The sequence below is a fragment of the Euphorbia lathyris genome, chromosome 4, assembly GCF_963576675.1.
Source record: "Euphorbia lathyris chromosome 4, ddEupLath1.1, whole genome shotgun sequence".
Lineage (NCBI taxonomy): Eukaryota > Viridiplantae > Streptophyta > Magnoliopsida > Malpighiales > Euphorbiaceae > Euphorbia > Euphorbia lathyris.
In genome coordinates, this window is record NC_088913.1 from 27,786,290 (window position 1) to 27,803,892 (window position 17,603).

General features: G+C 32.2%; 1 protein-coding gene across 1 annotated transcript; it reads left to right on the top strand.

Annotated features, from left to right (window-relative positions):
- The first annotated feature begins 9,793 nt into the window (after positions 1-9,793).
- On the top strand, positions 9,794-17,223 carry LOC136227671 (gamma-glutamyl peptidase 5-like). The gene is made up of 4 exons (XM_066016400.1): positions 9,794-10,295; positions 15,301-15,453; positions 15,532-15,699; positions 16,795-17,223. Exons 1-4 carry the CDS (start codon positions 9,981-9,983, stop codon positions 16,894-16,896), a joined length of 738 nt encoding a protein of 245 aa, XP_065872472.1. The 5' UTR covers positions 9,794-9,980; the 3' UTR covers positions 16,897-17,223.
- The last annotated feature ends 380 nt before the right edge of the window (positions 17,224-17,603 follow it).

Sequence of the window (17,603 nt, forward strand, 5' to 3'; positions counted from 1 at the left end):
TATTATCTTAATTGATTTGTCCTGCAATTTAGGACAAGATACATCAATTTTCTTCAATGTTCCCTCAATTCCAGTCACATTCATTCAACTATATATACTTTTCCTAACAATTTATAAAAGTGAAAAGAGAGGGTATTATAGGAATGAATAAAAACAAATCAAAAACTAAAAATTAAACAAATAAAATCGAACCTAATCCTTTTTCAGTTTGATTCGGTTTATATTTTACTATTAAAAAAAAATTGAAGGAAAAAAAAAAGGGAAACCAATTCAGTTCAATATAAACCAAAGTGTCATTGTATAAGGGCAATTTAATTTGAATAAAACCATTTTCAATTTTTCAATTATAATTTTTTATGAATAAAATAAAACATTTTGAGGTTTTTCTTGCTTGTAAGAATTTATTTGTTATTTTCTTTTTAAATGTTAAGCGTATAATTTTTATATTAATTATTACATAGTTCAACTAAATACAGATTCGTTAAACAGAGTGTATAAAAAAAGTCTCATTGCATAAAATCCTTAACTTGGAATGTCCATTTTGATTTGAATATCATCCATTTTTTAATTTTTTTAATTATATTTTTCATGAATAAAATAAAAGAATTGAGTTTTTTTTTAAATAAGAATTGAGTTTTTTTTTCTTTACTTTGTAGAAATTTATTTGTTATATAAAAGTAATTACGTTGTGTATATATTTTTAAAAATATTAAGTCTCAAATTTTTGTATTAGTTACAGAGTTCAAAAATATTTAACACGATCGGATTAGATAATATATAATTATAATATAATTAGGGTGTTCGCTATGGTTACTTTGTTTTTTACAAAGTAAAGTATATGAACTATATAATAATTTATTATTATAGTTATAAACTACTAATAATATTAGTATACTATTAGAAAACTTCTACAATGGACCGAGTGCAATGGACCAACCAATAAAAAAAAAGAATCATGCTATCTCATTGGCAAATAATTGGTGTAAAGAAAAAAATGCATAATTATCACGTTTCTATTGGTAAGCTTCATGAACCGGGACTATAGTAAAATTTCTTATACTATCATTGTAAATATAATGTAATATGAATTACATATTAGTATTAAGTAGTATGTGTAAAATTGAATAAATTAAATATATTATTATTAATATAGAATTAAAAAAATTATTTTTCTTAAAAAACTATATATCTATTATGAAATAAGAAATACAATATGCAATGGAATGGAATAAAAACAATAGAGAGAAAATAAGTATATTTTTTTATATGTGTATTTAGGCTATAAATGAGTCGAGCCGTTCGTGAACACGATTTAAAGGCTCAATTTATAAATAAGCTAAGGTTGAGCATGTCAAAGCTCAATTCGAAAGTTCACAAGCAGACTTGGTTATAGACTCGTGAACAAGTTCATAACCAACCTTGATTATAATGTTCACGAACAACATTGATTTATGATTTTTTTAATCATTATCAAAGCACTTCATATCTTCATCAAATTCACTTCTCCTCATCTCATTCCTATTTTCATTTCTGCCTCTCTTTACTCACAATATTTTTTATTTAATGACTAAAAGGAGGGTTTTAATGTTTATGCATGTAATTTTTTTTTTTTTTTTGCTATTATTTTATTTGATATTATTTCGTTCATGCACACAAGAAATGAGTTGCTTGCAACCAAGCTCGTGAATAAAATAAATGAGCAATTCGCGAGCTAAGCTCATGAACAAGATAAACGAGCTGGCTCTTAAGCAGCTCGTGCATGAATGAGCTGAGCTCGAACATAGCTCGAAGCTCGGTTCAAGCTCGTTAATATTTTGACGAGCTGAACTTGAGCAGACCAAAGCTCGGCGTAGCACGGTTCGAGCTCATTAACATTATGACGAGCTGAGCTTGAACAGGTCAAAACTCGGTGTGGCTCGGTTGGATTACAATCATATATATATTACATGATATTGATAACTTGGGAAAAAATCCTTGATCAGAGCACTTCCCTGTGAGGCGCCGTTGGGATCGGCCGGGGACACTCCGATGTCAAAGTCAGTAATATTTCTGAGAATAAACTGTAAGCACAAAAGTAGAGAATCAGTAAGTGTACCTCAATAGCTTGGGATGCAAGCTATTTATACTCATGTAGTTGTAACTCTTGGTAACTAGAAAGTCTCCATTAATGCCTCCTTAATGGCGGTTACTGATCTTATTCAAGTATGACCGTTAGCTCATTAATGAGTTATTAGTTGCTTTTATTGGGAATCGGCTTGGCCGTTCCTTGGGCATATCGATGTTTGACGGCGGATCTCCCAAGGCGTTTGACCCTTTGAGGCGTGTTGAGGAATCCATAGATCTGCCACCTATGAGTCTTGCTTTATACGCCATCTGGAGATTCGTCGGTGGATCCTTATCCATAAGAGTATTGATGGCGGATCCTTCATTCTTTGTCTAATTATCCTTTTTCCCCATGTATGATATTTGGATGTTATGGAGATGTAGATGAACAGTCATGTCATTACTTATCTTTAATTGCTATCAATTCTCCATTAATCCCAGCATTTATCCTTGAAACCTTCAGAGTTGGAGTATTCGAACAATCAAGTCTTTATTCCCCTTTAATGGCTATTCATTGCCATTTAATTGTATTTATTCCCATTTATGGATGGTAATAAAGGCGTCTTTCTGTATTCTTAGATCCGTCAAGGCATATGTACGCTCTCCTTGAGAGCTATGGCTGGTCTCCATTACTCACTCTCATCGGGGGTATCTTGTTATGGCGTGTCTCGTCATGGTCCACGTGGCGTGGCATAATGCTAGAGACTCCTTCCTTTTTCTCATGATTTACATATTCACCCCTGCATTAATCATGAATTAATTATCATTAATTCCACATTAATCATACATAAATATCTCTTTTAGAAGGAATAATGGTTTGCCATTATTTCTATTAATTTTCTTTTATTCCTGATTCTAGAATAATTTGGGTTGTTATCAGAAGCCCCCCCCCCTAAAGGTATAAAAAGCTCTTTAGGGCTGTCTAAATGGAGTTTTATTTTTCTATCTTGGAGGAAAGTGGACCCGCCCTAGATGGGATCATATATGGATATGATGTACTTTTAGGGGTTTTTTCTTCTTCGTGGATAGGTGGTCAGCTGTATCCATTGTTAGCCTCTAGGGGCTTCTTGAGAGTTATATTTCCTTTAGAAAGGGAATAACCCGCCATTTATAGGACCATTTGTTCCTACCGCATAGGATTATGATTCGTCTTAGGGACTTCTTTTCTTCAGTTCTGCCATATTGAGGAGAATGACCCGCCCTTAGGGATCAGTAAGAATGATCAACCATTTATGGACTTTTGCGCATTTTGTGGGGGGTTTTGACATTCTAGGCATTTGCCTTTTTAGCCTTTACTCATTTTCCAAAGTGTTTTTACTTTGCATTTGTGAAGGTGAGACTTCGTTATTTCTATGATGAAGACGAGGATTCATTACTTTGATGAAGACAAGGCTTCATTGTTTGGATGAAAACAAGGCTTCATTTCTTGGATGAAGACGAGGCTTCATTGTTTGGATGAAGACGAGGTTTCATTGTTTGGATGAAGACGAGGCTTCATTTCTTGGATGAAGATGAGGCTTCATTACTTGGATGAAGACGAGGCTTCATTGTTTGGATGAAGACGAGGCTTCATTATTTGGATGAAGACGAGGCTTCATTACTTGGATGAAGACGAGGCTTCATTGTTTGGATGAACCCTTTTCTTTCCAGAACTATTTTTATTAATGTATTATATCTTTTAGCAAGTAACTTTTTAGAACCTGGTTTACTTAGGATTTCTCCGATTGTTTAGGATAGGTGGCCAGCCGTACCCCAATGTGTGAACCTTTTGGAGGCTCTAAGCTTTATTTCCCTAAGGAAATTAAGCTGCCCTTGGTGGCGATCGATTTTTTCCTATCTTTGAGGTAAATCGATCCGCCGGTGGGTCTTTTGATTCTCTTGTGAGGAGAAAGTTGAGGGTGTAATGATCTCATGTTTAAGACGATTTTAACCCGCTTTTGATGGTGGTCAATCCTTTTCCTATCTTTGAGGTAGATTGATCCGCCATTGGAGCTTTTTGTTCTCCTATCTTTGAGGAGAGAAAGTTTAGGGTGTAATTTTCTCATGTTTGAGATAATTTTAACCCGCCCTTTGTGGCGACCAATCCTTTTCCTATCTTTGAGGTAAATTGATCCGCCGGTGGGACTTTTCATTTGCCAGCCACTGGGTGTATATCACCTCTTTGATTACATCCGCCTTCTTCAGCTTTGCTATTTCTTCTTCTATAGAATTTGGAAAGATATAGAATAAAACTAGGCAAATGAATATAAGAAGTATGGCAAGAAAGAATAAATTATAAAATATAGGATACTATAACAGTTTAATGCACATATAAGAATACGTAAAAATACTAATTTTTAGGCCCATGGTTCCGTCTTTTCTGAGCAACTAGAACCACATCCTCAATGATGTTTAACTTATGAGTAATCATATCTGGGCTTACTCCTATGGGGATCTAATTCTCCTATGAAAACACGCTTTCAGACTTAATGAGAACTTTCATAACATCCTCCTTGATCTCGGGTTTTAATCCTTTGGCGATCCGCACCCGCTTTCCATCAGCAATAAGGAACATTTCTGTGTCGCCCAAAGCTGTAGTGACAAGTTCATCTTCCTCACCTTCATCATCTTTGGATTGTGGGCGGATCGATAGTGACGCCGAGTAGGTCTCTTGCGCCACATTTTGGTTCCCGCTAATCATTACTCCTCCTTTGCTGGTGGGAATGTACATCGCCAAACGGCGGATGGAAATTAGGGCTACAACCTCTGAGATGAACGGCCGCCCAAGAATGATGTTATAAGCTAATTGTCCATCCATAATAGAGAACTCCAGATCACCAATCCACGCTTGATCATTATCCGCCAGCTTGCATTCCAAAGTTACCTGGCCCTTGGTCCGGATAGTGTGACCTATCACTCCCATAATGTCAACGATGGTTGTTTCTATTTGGATCGGATCAACCTTTAGTTTGGCAAATGCACCTCTGGTGATGACATTACAAGAACTGCCCGTGTTTACCATTACCCGTTTCATTTCATCTCCCATCCTTCAGTCGTCATTGTTACTACCAACGCATCTGTATGTGGAGATTACTGGACCTGTTTCTGCAAAAGGGGCAATTGAGGGATATTTTATCCAGAGCGGATATTTTTGCTTTTTTCACGGGTGGCTGATACACTGATCCATCTGCTATGACATTAATGACACTTTTGAATTTCTTTCTGGGATCTGTCTTCTGCTTGTCGTCTTGTTATTTGTTATTCTGGACAAATCTATCTAGTTTTCCAGCTCCCAACAAGCTTCAAAATGTGGTGGCCATTTCTTCTATGGAACCTGTAATACTTCTTGGCGTTCCTTCCAACAGTTACATGCTCCCCCCTTTGGGTTCGGGATATGTAATGTCCCATTTATATTGCACTCTTCTCCTTTATATTTTGGCAAGTTGGAAGCTTTAAACCTTCTGTCCGCCTCGTACCACATGATCCGTGCTGTGAATGGTGAATTCCTGTTAACTGGATGGGCGTACCTTTCTACATTATTCTCTCATCTATCTAGAGCGGCATGCACTCGCCTTTCAATCTCATCATCCATGTGTTCAATGTTGAATCGTGGAGGCAAAGTCGGCTCTTGATTTTGATCTCGATCATGTTGAGGTTATGCTTGGAACTACGGTTTGACGCGGATGGATGTTGTCACAACCGCTGGAGCCATTTTATCTAGCTTCGAATATCTTGTCTCCGCATCCTTCAACATTTTGCTAACATAATAGATGGGGAACTGTTGACCTTCTTCTTCTTGAATAACCACGGTGCACATAGCTTTATCCATGACAGATAGATACAATTGCAAGTCTCCCCTTCAAATTGGTCTGCTCATCAAGGGTGGTTCTGCTAGGAATTGTTTTGTACCTTGAAATGCTTATTGACAATCTTCCTAGTACGATGATCTGCTCGTTCAACCTCTGGATTTTTCTCACCCTTTGTGGGGCTTTCATTTAGGCACTCTTTTCGCCATTTGCCTCGTAGGGCTTTTACTTTATCTTTATTTGCTCTAACTCCTTTTTGGCTAAAGACGTAGTCAAGGAATTTTTCTAAAGTGACTCTGAATGTACACCTCTCTGGATTGAGCTTTACTTTTCATGCCAGTGTTAGACGCTGGTTGCAGTATTAGCGATTCCCTTGTACTTATGGGTTAGTACATAAAGAACTCCAGAAGTGGGGCATATCCTGTCCATTATTAAAAGACTGTGGTAAGGCATAAAAGCTATATTCACTTACCTTGGGGATCAATGGCTTAATCCATGGAACTGACTTCATAGTGAAAGACTATTTGCATTGACCTTTGTTGGCAAATATCATGTACGATGCAATGTCTCTTTATGGAATTCTTAGTTCATCTTGGAATCAATTTAGTAATTCCTTCACGTTGGTCCCTAACTCTAGAATGAACTTAGTCAAAGAATAAAACCGAGTAAATATTATATGTCAAACAAATTCATAATAGAATTTTAATAGTGCTTGTGTTAATAATACCACATATAATGGTTATAACCATAAAGATTACTACCGAACATAAATATCACAATGAATTTTTAATAATGCATACCATAATGACAATGGTTAAAAATAATGCCTTTTTGTATTTTAATGCATATTAATATCTAAGATAGCATATTTATTTTAAACATCATAAAAGTTATGACATTCTGTATTGGGTAAGATATCTTACATAGTTGCTATTTATTTGCAATCAATATTATGCATCCATGCATTAACGACATTCAGAGATCATTAAGGCCTCGTTTGGATGAAATATAATTAAAGTAAGGTAAGTGATGGTTTAATAATGTAGTTATATATGAAATTAATCTTATATCATTTCATTTGTATAAATAAAATAAAAGAGAAAGGGTAATTTTGGAAGAAAAAGACATGGACCATGATTCTCCTCTAATTTGGGGTGTATGGAAAATTACCCAAAATTCATCATCACATACCTTCATATACCATCATCCAAACAATCTCTAAGAAACTCTCATGTATATCCTAAGAACTTTGCATAAATTAATGTTCTGATTCGAAACTGACACTTGCACTATTTTATAGTTAGCTCAGGACTTGAGAGTTTTGTTTACTCAATTTGGTAATTCATCTACCCATAATGGCCTTAATAATTAGGGACAGTTACAGGATAATCACAAATAGACTCAATATTTTCAAGTATCTTATGTTGGTAACAGAAATTCTAACAATGTCAAATAAACAGTTTTTATATGAATAAACACATCCTTGTAAAAAAGGGAATGAAATAACTGTTTGACAAAACAATATTAAAAAATATGAATTTCTGATATTAAAAGTACTATATATGAGAAAAGCCATACATAGATGGTGAATTGTACAAGAAAAACCAAATATGATTTTTTGTAATTTCTTCTAATAGTTATATACATGTTCATCCAAAAGACTGATTAAACCTAAATCATCTGTAATTATACGAGCCTTTTATGATATCTTAATATTAAGTGATAAAATCACCTTGAATGGATGAATTTTTTATAAAATTCCAAGATTACGGATCTTATACATGCATCTTGTACTAATTCAATGATAATAGCCTATTACACTTGTCATGCATAAAAATATGAGGCCTATTAAGCATGCAAGATTTAATGAAAGATCTATCTCTATGACTTTATCTTTCACAATTTATTAGATTTATCATAATAACATATATCGATATTCATAGCACTTTATAAGGATAGTGAACTTCAAATTTCTTTAATTAAAATTGGAACAAGAAATGGAAAGAAACTTATCTGATTCATCATAAAATTCCAGATTTAATATAGAAAACTATTTCCCACCAATCTGTAGAGAACTCTATCTTTGGATAGATTTGTTTGTACTGATTGAGCCAAAGTTTGATATTGAGATTTCTGTTCTGTTGACTCTATTATTTTGTTTTTTTGTGAAACTCTGTACAATCAAGATTTTGTGATCTTCTGTTTGTTAGAGATCCACCTTCACCGCACCAATTGATAACTTGGAAAAAAATCCTTGATCGGAGCACTTCCCTGTGAGGCACCGTTGGGATCGGCCAGGGACACTCCGATACCAAAGTCAGTAATATTTCTGAGAATAAACTGTAAACACAAAAGTAGAGAATCAGTAAGTGTACCTCAATAGCTTGGGATGCAAGCTATTTATACTCATGTAGTTGTAACTCTTGGTAACTAGAGTCTCCATTAATGCCTCATTAATGGCGGTTACTGATCTTATTCAAGTATGATCGTTAGCTCATTAATGGGTTATTAGTTGCTTTTATTGGGAATCGGCTTGGCCGTTCCTTGGGCGTATCGATGTTTGACGGCGGGTCTCCCAAGGCGTTTGACCCTTTGAGGCGTGTTGAGGAATCCATAGATCCGCCACCTATGAGTCTTGCTTTATACGTCATCTGGAGATTCGTCGTTGGATCCTTATCCATAAGAGTATTGATGGCGGATCCTTCATTCTTTGTCTAATTATCCTTTTTCCCCATGTATGATATTTGGATGTTATGGAGATGTAGATGAACAGTCATGTCATTATTTATCTTTAATTGCTATCAATTCTCCATTAATCTCAGCATTTATCCTTGAAACCTTCAGAGTTGGAGTATTCGAACAGTCAAGTCTTTATTTCCCTTTAATGGCTATTAATTGCCATTTAATTGTATTTATTCTCATTTATGGATGGTAATAAATGCGCTTTTCTGTATTCTTAGATCCGTCAAGACGTATGTACGCTCTCCTTGAGAGCTATGACGGGTCTCCATTACTCGCTCTCATCGGGCGTAGATGAACAGTCATGTCATTACTTATCTTTAATTGCTATCAATTCTCCATTAATCTCAGCATTTATCTTTGAAACCTTCAGGGTTGGAGTATTCGAACAGTCAAGTCTTTATTCCCCTTTAATTGCTATTAATTTCCATTTAATTGTATTTATTCCCATTTATGGATGGTAATAAAGGCGCATTTCTGTATTCTTAGATCCGTCAAGGCGTATGTACGCTCTCCTTAAGAGCTATGGCGGGTCTCCATTACTCGCTCTCATCGGGCGTATCTTGTTATGGCGTGTCTCGTCACGGTCCACGTGGCGTGGCATAATGCTAGAGACTCCTTCCTTTTCCTCATTATTTGCATATTCACCCATGCATTAATTATCATTAATTTCACATTAATCATGCATAAATATATCTTTTAGAAGAAATAATGATTTGCCATTATTTTTATTAATGTTCCTTTATTCCTGATTCTAGAATAATTTTAGTTGTTATCAGATATATAAGCTTATAAATATATAAGTTACCTACAAAAAAATAAAAATAAATTATCGAGTTATAATCATTAAAGGAAAAAGGAGTTACAATATTAAAGAAACAAGAAGTTACTATAGTTATGACAATTCATAATAATACCCACCTTTTACCTAAACCAAAACCAAAACCGATTTAGTTCGGTTTGAACCGAAACCTGAGACGGTTCAGATTATTTTAAAAAACTGTTGGTTTGGTTTTATTCGGTTTTTAGTGCATCCTCGCCCCCAGGGTATTACAGGTATACAAAAAGTTTGGACATAATTGTAAATTAAGTGAAAAACTCTGGGTAATTTGGAAACTAAACTTCATTATAAACGCCTCCCTCTTCAGCCTGTCATACTCAGACCCACACCCAACCCCATTTCTCTCCAAAAACAAATTCTCCCTCTGTTTCTTTCCTCTGCTCAAAATCTCTGGATTTTACAACAGAGGAAAGAAAACCGATTCCTTAAATCTCTGAAAGAGCGAAGCATTTTAGAGCTAGGAGTCGCATTTTTAAAGATTAATCTGCAAAAGAGGGAGGGAGATTTTGATCATGGACATTGTAGAGAAGAAGTATGCTGTTCTATTGTGCGCAGAGGACTCAGAGTATGTGAAGAAGAAGTACGGAGGGTACTTTGGGGTTTTCGTGAGAATGCTGGGCGAAGAAGGAGAAGCTTGGGTTGTTTACAGAGTTGCTAATGGAGAATTTCCTGATGATGAAGAAATAGAAAGTTTCGATGGATTTGTTATTACTGGTAGCTGCAATGATGCTCATGGAAATGATGTTTGGATCTGCAAGCTCATGAATCTGTTGAAGAAATTGGATTCAATGAAGAAGAAAGTTCTAGGCATTTGTTTTGGGCACCAGGTATTTTTTTTTTATTATTAATTAATTTTTAAATTCCTGCTTATTGACGTGTCATATATGGTTTTATATAGCTTGAAGTTTTGTTATATTATATATATGTGTGTGCGTCTTGAAGTGTCTATTTAGGTGATTTGTTTTTTGGGTAAAGGTCAAATCTGGTTGATTGAAGGTGCTGTTTGTTTTCATGGAAAATTATTCTATCACAGTATTTGAGGCCTAATTTACTCATAATATTAGTGCTAAACGTGCAAGCTTTCAGTATTTTCCCGGAATCTAAGGAATTCCATGAGGCTGATTTATCTTATGCTTGGACACAGTTTTTTTTTTTATTTATTGAGAGAGATGGTTGGATAGAGTTAATGACTAATCATCAAGCTTTCAAGTTTTTTTTGTTTAATACATTTTCTGCTGCCGTACTCTTTATTCCCATTGAATTGGATTCAATAGCTTTAGCTATTCCTAATGGTTCATAAAAATGAACAAACTCGATTATAATATTTATGAACAGCTTCGATAAATTCGATAGAAGCTCGTGAATAATATCGAATATTGTTTATATTTAATGATATTATAATATGATATACAGTCCATTTTAAAATTCTTTTATTTGATATCACAGTAGAACACAAATTAGGTTAGTAAGATAAGAGAGGGTTGTAGGGTTCACTTTTCCACCTCTCATTCCTATTTTCATTTACACCTCCCTCTTCTTACACTATTTTTTATTTAATGATTAAAAGGAAATGTTTAATGTTTTTGAATTTCATTATTTCGTTTGCTAAATATGCTATTATTTTATTTAATATTATTTCATTCACGAACACTATAAACGAGCTTGTTCATTAATATGTTTAATGAGCTGATAGCAAAGTTCGTGAACAAAATAAATGAGCAGTTCGCAAGCTCGTCAACAAGATAAACGAGTTGTGAGCAGCTCATGACAAACAAGCTTCTAAATGAACCAGACTCAAACACAAATGAGTTCGAACCGAGCTCGAACTTGTTAATATCATGACGAGTCGAACTTGAGCAGATCAAAACTCGGCTTAACTCGATTACAGTCCTAGCCTCATCTAGCTCAACCATTAAATTTAATTTATACAGTCTAATTGATTTTTTCTAAATATATTTTTATTAACTAGTCGATGTTATATTAAAATATATTAAAAGTACTAGTTTGACATAATATGAATATGAATTTCTGTGTAATTTTCCCAACCTTGATTATGCATTGCAAGAGATGGGCCCGAATGTTTGAAATGAGGGTTTTCTATTGGATTAAATACATGAATATCATAATAATTAAGTATAAAATTATAATTAAGTCATATAACCATACTTAATTCTTAATATGTCATTATTTTCTATATATTACAATTTTACACTATAATTTAAAAAATTTAGACTCCAATTCATAATCATAAATCCTATAAAATATATTTTAGACTTTTAATTTATAAATTCTAATCTTTAAAATATATTAAAAGTACTAATTTTACTAATTTGACATAATTCAAAATTATAACTTGATATAGTTGTAAATAGTTTTTGAAAGATGAATTTCTGTGTAATTTTCCTTTTTCTCTATTTGGATTTTTTTTTGGTAATTTTCTCTATTTGGATTAAGTTAGCTTATTTACTTAAATTAATTAGTGATTAAATTTCACGTCAATAATTTTAGTGAGAAATTATCAAAAACGTCCAAAGTGATTTTATTAAAATACATTGAATTTTTGTGATATTATCTAAACTTTTATAAAAATTCTTGATGAAATTTAATTTTCTTTTTTAATTTACCCTTTAAACTATTAGCGAAATTTAATTTTCTGTTTTCTTAAAAAAAAGGGTATTAAAGATTTAAAACATATGTTAAATTTATTATTGTTTAAAATGAATTAGATTTAAGTTTGTAGATTAAATAATTTTGAGTTTTAATAAAACAATGACATAGAGTAGATTCAAACCCACTCTATAAGAAAAAAATAATTTGAGGATTGACCACAAATGTGTTAATTGCCCCTAAAAAGGGAGGAGGGTAGAATGGTCTTCAAAAAGTTTGAAACTTTTCCTTCTCTGGTTTGGAGGCAAGTCCAAAAGAGGCCAATGAATTTGTTGATAAGTCATGCAACCAAATTCAACCAAATTAAAATGTGATAATAATGAAAAAGGTTGTTGTTGCTGCAAAATACATAATTATGAAATTTTACATGTGAGGAACTTAAAGCTGCAATTGGGACCATTATGAATACATACAAAGTTTTTTGCTATTTTTGTCAATTCCAATCTTTCTTTTTAATACATAAGATTGTGAGTCAGTTTTCAAATGGTCCCACTTTTTTTCTCTCAATCTTTATTTTCGGTGGGTTCACAATCCTCCATTTCTTTTGGAGGATGAATGGCCACTGTTCATTTTTGTTGCATTCCAGCTCTAACTTAGATTACATCATGAAAGAAATATTAACTTTATTGTTCATCTAATTAGTGTAGTTATTAATTGTCATACTATTTTAAGTTTTCTGTTCAAAATAGTTGTTATTATTATTATAATTATGTAATGGACAAACTAGGTAAGTTGGGTTTGTTTGGCAGTTCCTTATCTTTTAGGTTCAATCTATATTGTAAAGTTTAAGCTATTAATTATTATTATTGAGTAACATTTAAGCTCAACTTTTATCCAATTAGAAACAATGTGATTCACCACCATTAATTGGTTATATCAAAAAGCATTTAGAATCCGTTTAGTTTACTTGTTGTTTGCTGTTGGAAAAAACTGCTTTTCCAAAAAAACATGGATTATCTGTTTTTGCAAAGAGCTACTTTTCTTTAACCAAACACCAAAAATTGGAGAAGGAAATGGAATAAACATTAACCCTTCTAATATTTTTTATTCTTTTATTTCAACACATTAAAATTCTAATTTTTTATTTTTCCTCACATTAAACTCGATTGCTAGAATATTATTCATTTCATTTGCATTCGAAAGCAATTCTTTAGAGCATCTCCAATAGAGGGTGCCTAAAAGAGTGCCAAAACTTAACATATAATCTCAAAATATAATATTTTATTGTCTCTGTCATCCACATCACTTTTGACAACCTTTACTTAAAAAATGCTCCAATAGAGATTGCTTGAAAAGTTGTTATTCTAATCCTACCAATTATTATTTTATTATAAATATTAAAAATAAAAGGCTCTAAATTTTATTATTTCTAGAAAAGGGACCACAGATTTTATATTAAAAAATAATAAACAAGGTTGTTAAGAGATTGTCAAAAATTGACAACTTTCTTTGGCATCTATAATCACTCCAATAATGGACACCATTTAAAATTTGTTAAATCTGATGTCACATCAGTTGGCACTCTTTTAGGCACCCCTATTAGAGATGTTCTTAGTGATGTGACTATAGAAACACTACAAAAACTTATTTTCAATTGATTATCTAAGCATAAATAAATGCTTGCCTACAAGGGATTGCTTAGGTGTACATGTGTTCTGTTATGGATGTACAAGAGATGCAATTAGAAAGATTAATTATTTCTTTCTTTAAGCACTTTATGTAAAAAAGTTCTTTCTTTTTTCTCATCTTTTTGTATGCTTTAGCGTGTAGAATTGCACTAAACAAGTAACTGATGCCTAATTTATTCCATTGCCTTTTTTTTTCCTAAAATTTATTCCCATTGCCTTTAATTCACCTTTTCCCCCAAAAAATCTGTAATTTTCTTTTTTTAAATGTTGCATAAGATTAGGTGAGTTTGTTATTATTATTATTTATTTATTATGAAAAGGTGGGTTTGTTTGTTGTTACACATAAGATAAAGCATCACATGATTTAGACACCTCTCAAATATCTATGTACAGAACTATATTGATTTACATAAATATTATAATATGATACTATAAATCAAAAAAGCCTTTGCTTGCCCAAATATATCTATACATGCTGTGTAGGTGTGGCAGATAAGAGTTGTCGCTAGACATATTGGGCCCTACCCCCTATCTTAACACGTGGGAAATTCCTCAAATTCTTTTTATTTATTTTTTTAGCATTTTCTTTTTCAATAATTTAATAATAATTAATATTTGACAACTGACAAATGTGTTTATGACTTTATATGCAATTTTCTTGCACATAATTATAATGCTTTTCTTTATTATTGATTGATTTCTGATTTTTGATGGAAAATGTTTATTACATGTTTTTAAGAATTCTAATTGGAGCAGCAAGTCATGATATTTATAAGGGTATTTTCTTTTTGTCACACTTTTTGAAAATAATCTCAATCTAATTTCTAGCACTACTACAAAAAATAAATCCTATGTTTTTGCCATCTAGACCTCATTGTGGTCAGAGGCGGATCCAGTGGAGGGTTTGGAAGGTTCGAGCAATTGGTCGCCAAAAAATGCTAAAACTTCTATAAAAATTATGTACGGGTTTTTAATATTTTATATAAAAGCACTAAAAGATAGGGGTTTTTACATGAAAATCATATATACTTATAAAATTATAATTAAATCATATTACAAAACTTAATTCTCAATATGTCACTATTTTTTATATATGTATGATTTTATATCCTAATTTATAAATGTTAGACTTCAATTCATAAATCATAAACCCTAAAAAATATATCTTAGACCCCTAATTCATAAAACCTAGTTCTTAAAATATATATAAAAAAATTATTTACTTAGTTTGACATTGCTTAAATTAATATTTGACATAGTTGTAAATAATTTTTCAAATCTGTATTTCTGTGTAAATTTCCCTAAAAGATATCTATTTAGTATTCATAGACTATCATAAGCATCTTCTAACAGTGAATCTTGGATCTATCACTGTGATTTAAACTTTATAAATATGAGTCTAAGATGCAATAACATGAAAATGTGTTGTAACTCTTTAAACTATGAAAATGTGAAAATGTGAATATAAATCTGTAAAATTATTCGTGTAATTTGAACTATTGCTTAAAGATAGAATTGAATTGTGGGTTTTGATCAGATACTGGCGCGTGCACTGGGGGGAAAGACTGGACGTGCAGTTTCAGGGTGGGATATGGGTGTTACAACCATTCATTTTTCATCATCATCAAAGCTATTTTCATCACTGAAAATGCCTGCTTCGCTATCTATAATTGAGTGTCACAGAGATGAGGTTTTTTTTATTTTATTCAATTTATATTGTTTTTGTGGAAATGTTACAATGTTTTGAAGCCTATTTTAAAAATGATAGGTGAAGGAACTCCCTCCAAAAGCAGAGGTGATAGGATGGTCAGAGAAAACAGGTATTGAAATGTTTAAGTATGGTGATCACATGATGGGAATTCAAGGGCATCCTGAGTATACTAAAGACATTCTCCTCCACTTGATTGACCGACTTCTTCAACGTACTTACATTCTGGTGTGTGTTTTGTGTTCACCCTATCATCTTTTCACTTCAATGGATCCAATATCAGATTTTTATTAGGCTTGGAGTTAAGGATTAAAATGGTTTCTAAATTGGCAAAATTAAAATTTAAGGTAATATTTAAAAAATTACCTAAATACAAGGTTTAATATATTGGGAACCTCCTCAACTTATCACGAAAACTAAACTAATTGGCTCTCTGAATTTACAAAATCTCTCGTTAGCTCACTCCAACTTGCATAAAATGTCATAATTAACCTCTTAAGTCGACGTGGTAAAGTAAGAGAAATTTTGGACAAATTGAAATGTATATCTGTAGGTGTCTATTCAATATATCACCTTAAACAATAGATCACTTTAAGCAAATTCAATGGACAAACTAGACACTTTATAAATTCAATGGTCTTGATTTATTTGATCAAGTTCAGAAAGGATTCTGATGTATTGAGCCGTTTTAATACTTAAAAAAATATACAATTTTAGAATTGAATTAATACCTAATAAAATTCGATTTATGTTAAATTGGTACCTTCTTATTTTCCTATGTCAATTGGTTCGGGTTCAATAGATTCACAATTTTAATGGTAAAAATAGTCTCTAAAGTTGATAAATAAGAACAATTTGTTCTCTTAATTTTTTCTAAATTTTCTCCTCCCCTTTTCTTGTTGTTTGTTCTCATCCTCTCCTTTTGTTCAAACATTCACTTTTTCCTTTTTTAATATATTGCGGGTTTGACAGTTCTTGGGCCATGGGTGCTCATCACGTCCTAGTTCTGTCTCGTCCCAATTTCTATCCAAAAAAAAAAAGAACAATTTTTTCCAAATCGAATTTTAGATATAAATTTAACCGTTAAGATGAAGTTATTTGACAAACTAGTTTAAATATAATCAATTTTAATATTTTAAAATTTGTAAAATTTGAATTGATTTATTAAATATATCAATTTCAAAACTAATTTGATCAGGAACCCCAATTTTATGGGATTGTGACCTTAATTCTGATCCTTGATTATAGAACTAACAAATCCAAAATTGTGTAAAAATAAGAATTCCTTTTTCTGGTTTGAAACTATACTTTTATTTTATGTAGGATTCATTTGCTGATGAAATCAAGGCTAATTTGGATGAGCAAGAGCCAGACAGGGAGGCATGGAAGATGCTATGCACCAACTTCCTAAAGGGCAGACTATGAATTTAATAATTTCAATTCCACCCCCAAGAAAAAGAAAAACAAAAAAGAAATGGGGGCTAATTGAAATTGTAAATGAGAGAGATACGGTTAGGGGTCAAAATGTGAAAATAGTTATAAAGCACACAGCTTTATTGATATTAATTAGTTTAGCTGTGTGTGTAATGAGGTGGGCAGGCATTAGTGGAAATTAATTAGTCATATATTGGGTTGACATTTACTTAAGGTGTCAAGTCAACAAGTCGGTTCATTTATTTTTCTAATGTAAAATTGTGAATCGGCCAAATTTATAATGAATAATAAAATCTCATAAATTTTTGTTTTATAGTCTATTGATGTCAATTTTGATGACCTCTACTATTTACAGCTCAACTTAAACTATCCTTTATGGTTACATTGTACCAAATTACAAATATTAAAAATAAATTGTATAAGAACTGGTCTTAATATATTATAGTATTATTTTTTAATCTTATTTAACCGCTTTTTAATTTACAAAATGGTATCTTATTAAACGACATATGTTTCAAAAAGAAGTGAGTAATCAACAATAGTTTCTATTTTCAGTATTATTCATTAAACTAAATCACTTTTAGGGGGCGTTTGGTTCACAAGAAGTAAGGGAAAATGAAATCATTAATTCTCATATGTGTTTGGATATGTTTAGGAAAAGAAATGGGGTAAAGGGAATCCAATTCCCTAGAGAGCAT

Excerpts from the sequence above, each read along its gene's own strand:
- LOC136227671 (XM_066016400.1), top strand. The coding sequence starts at position 9,981 with ATGGACATTGTAGAGAAGAAGTATGCTGTTCTATTGTGCGCAGAGGAC. Across the intron at positions 10,296-15,300 it reads GCATTTGTTTTGGGCACCAG|ATACTGGCGCGTGCACTGGG; the intron begins GTATTTTTTTTT and ends GGTTTTGATCAG. Across the intron at positions 15,454-15,531 it reads TTGAGTGTCACAGAGATGAG|GTGAAGGAACTCCCTCCAAA; the intron begins GTTTTTTTTATT and ends TAAAAATGATAG.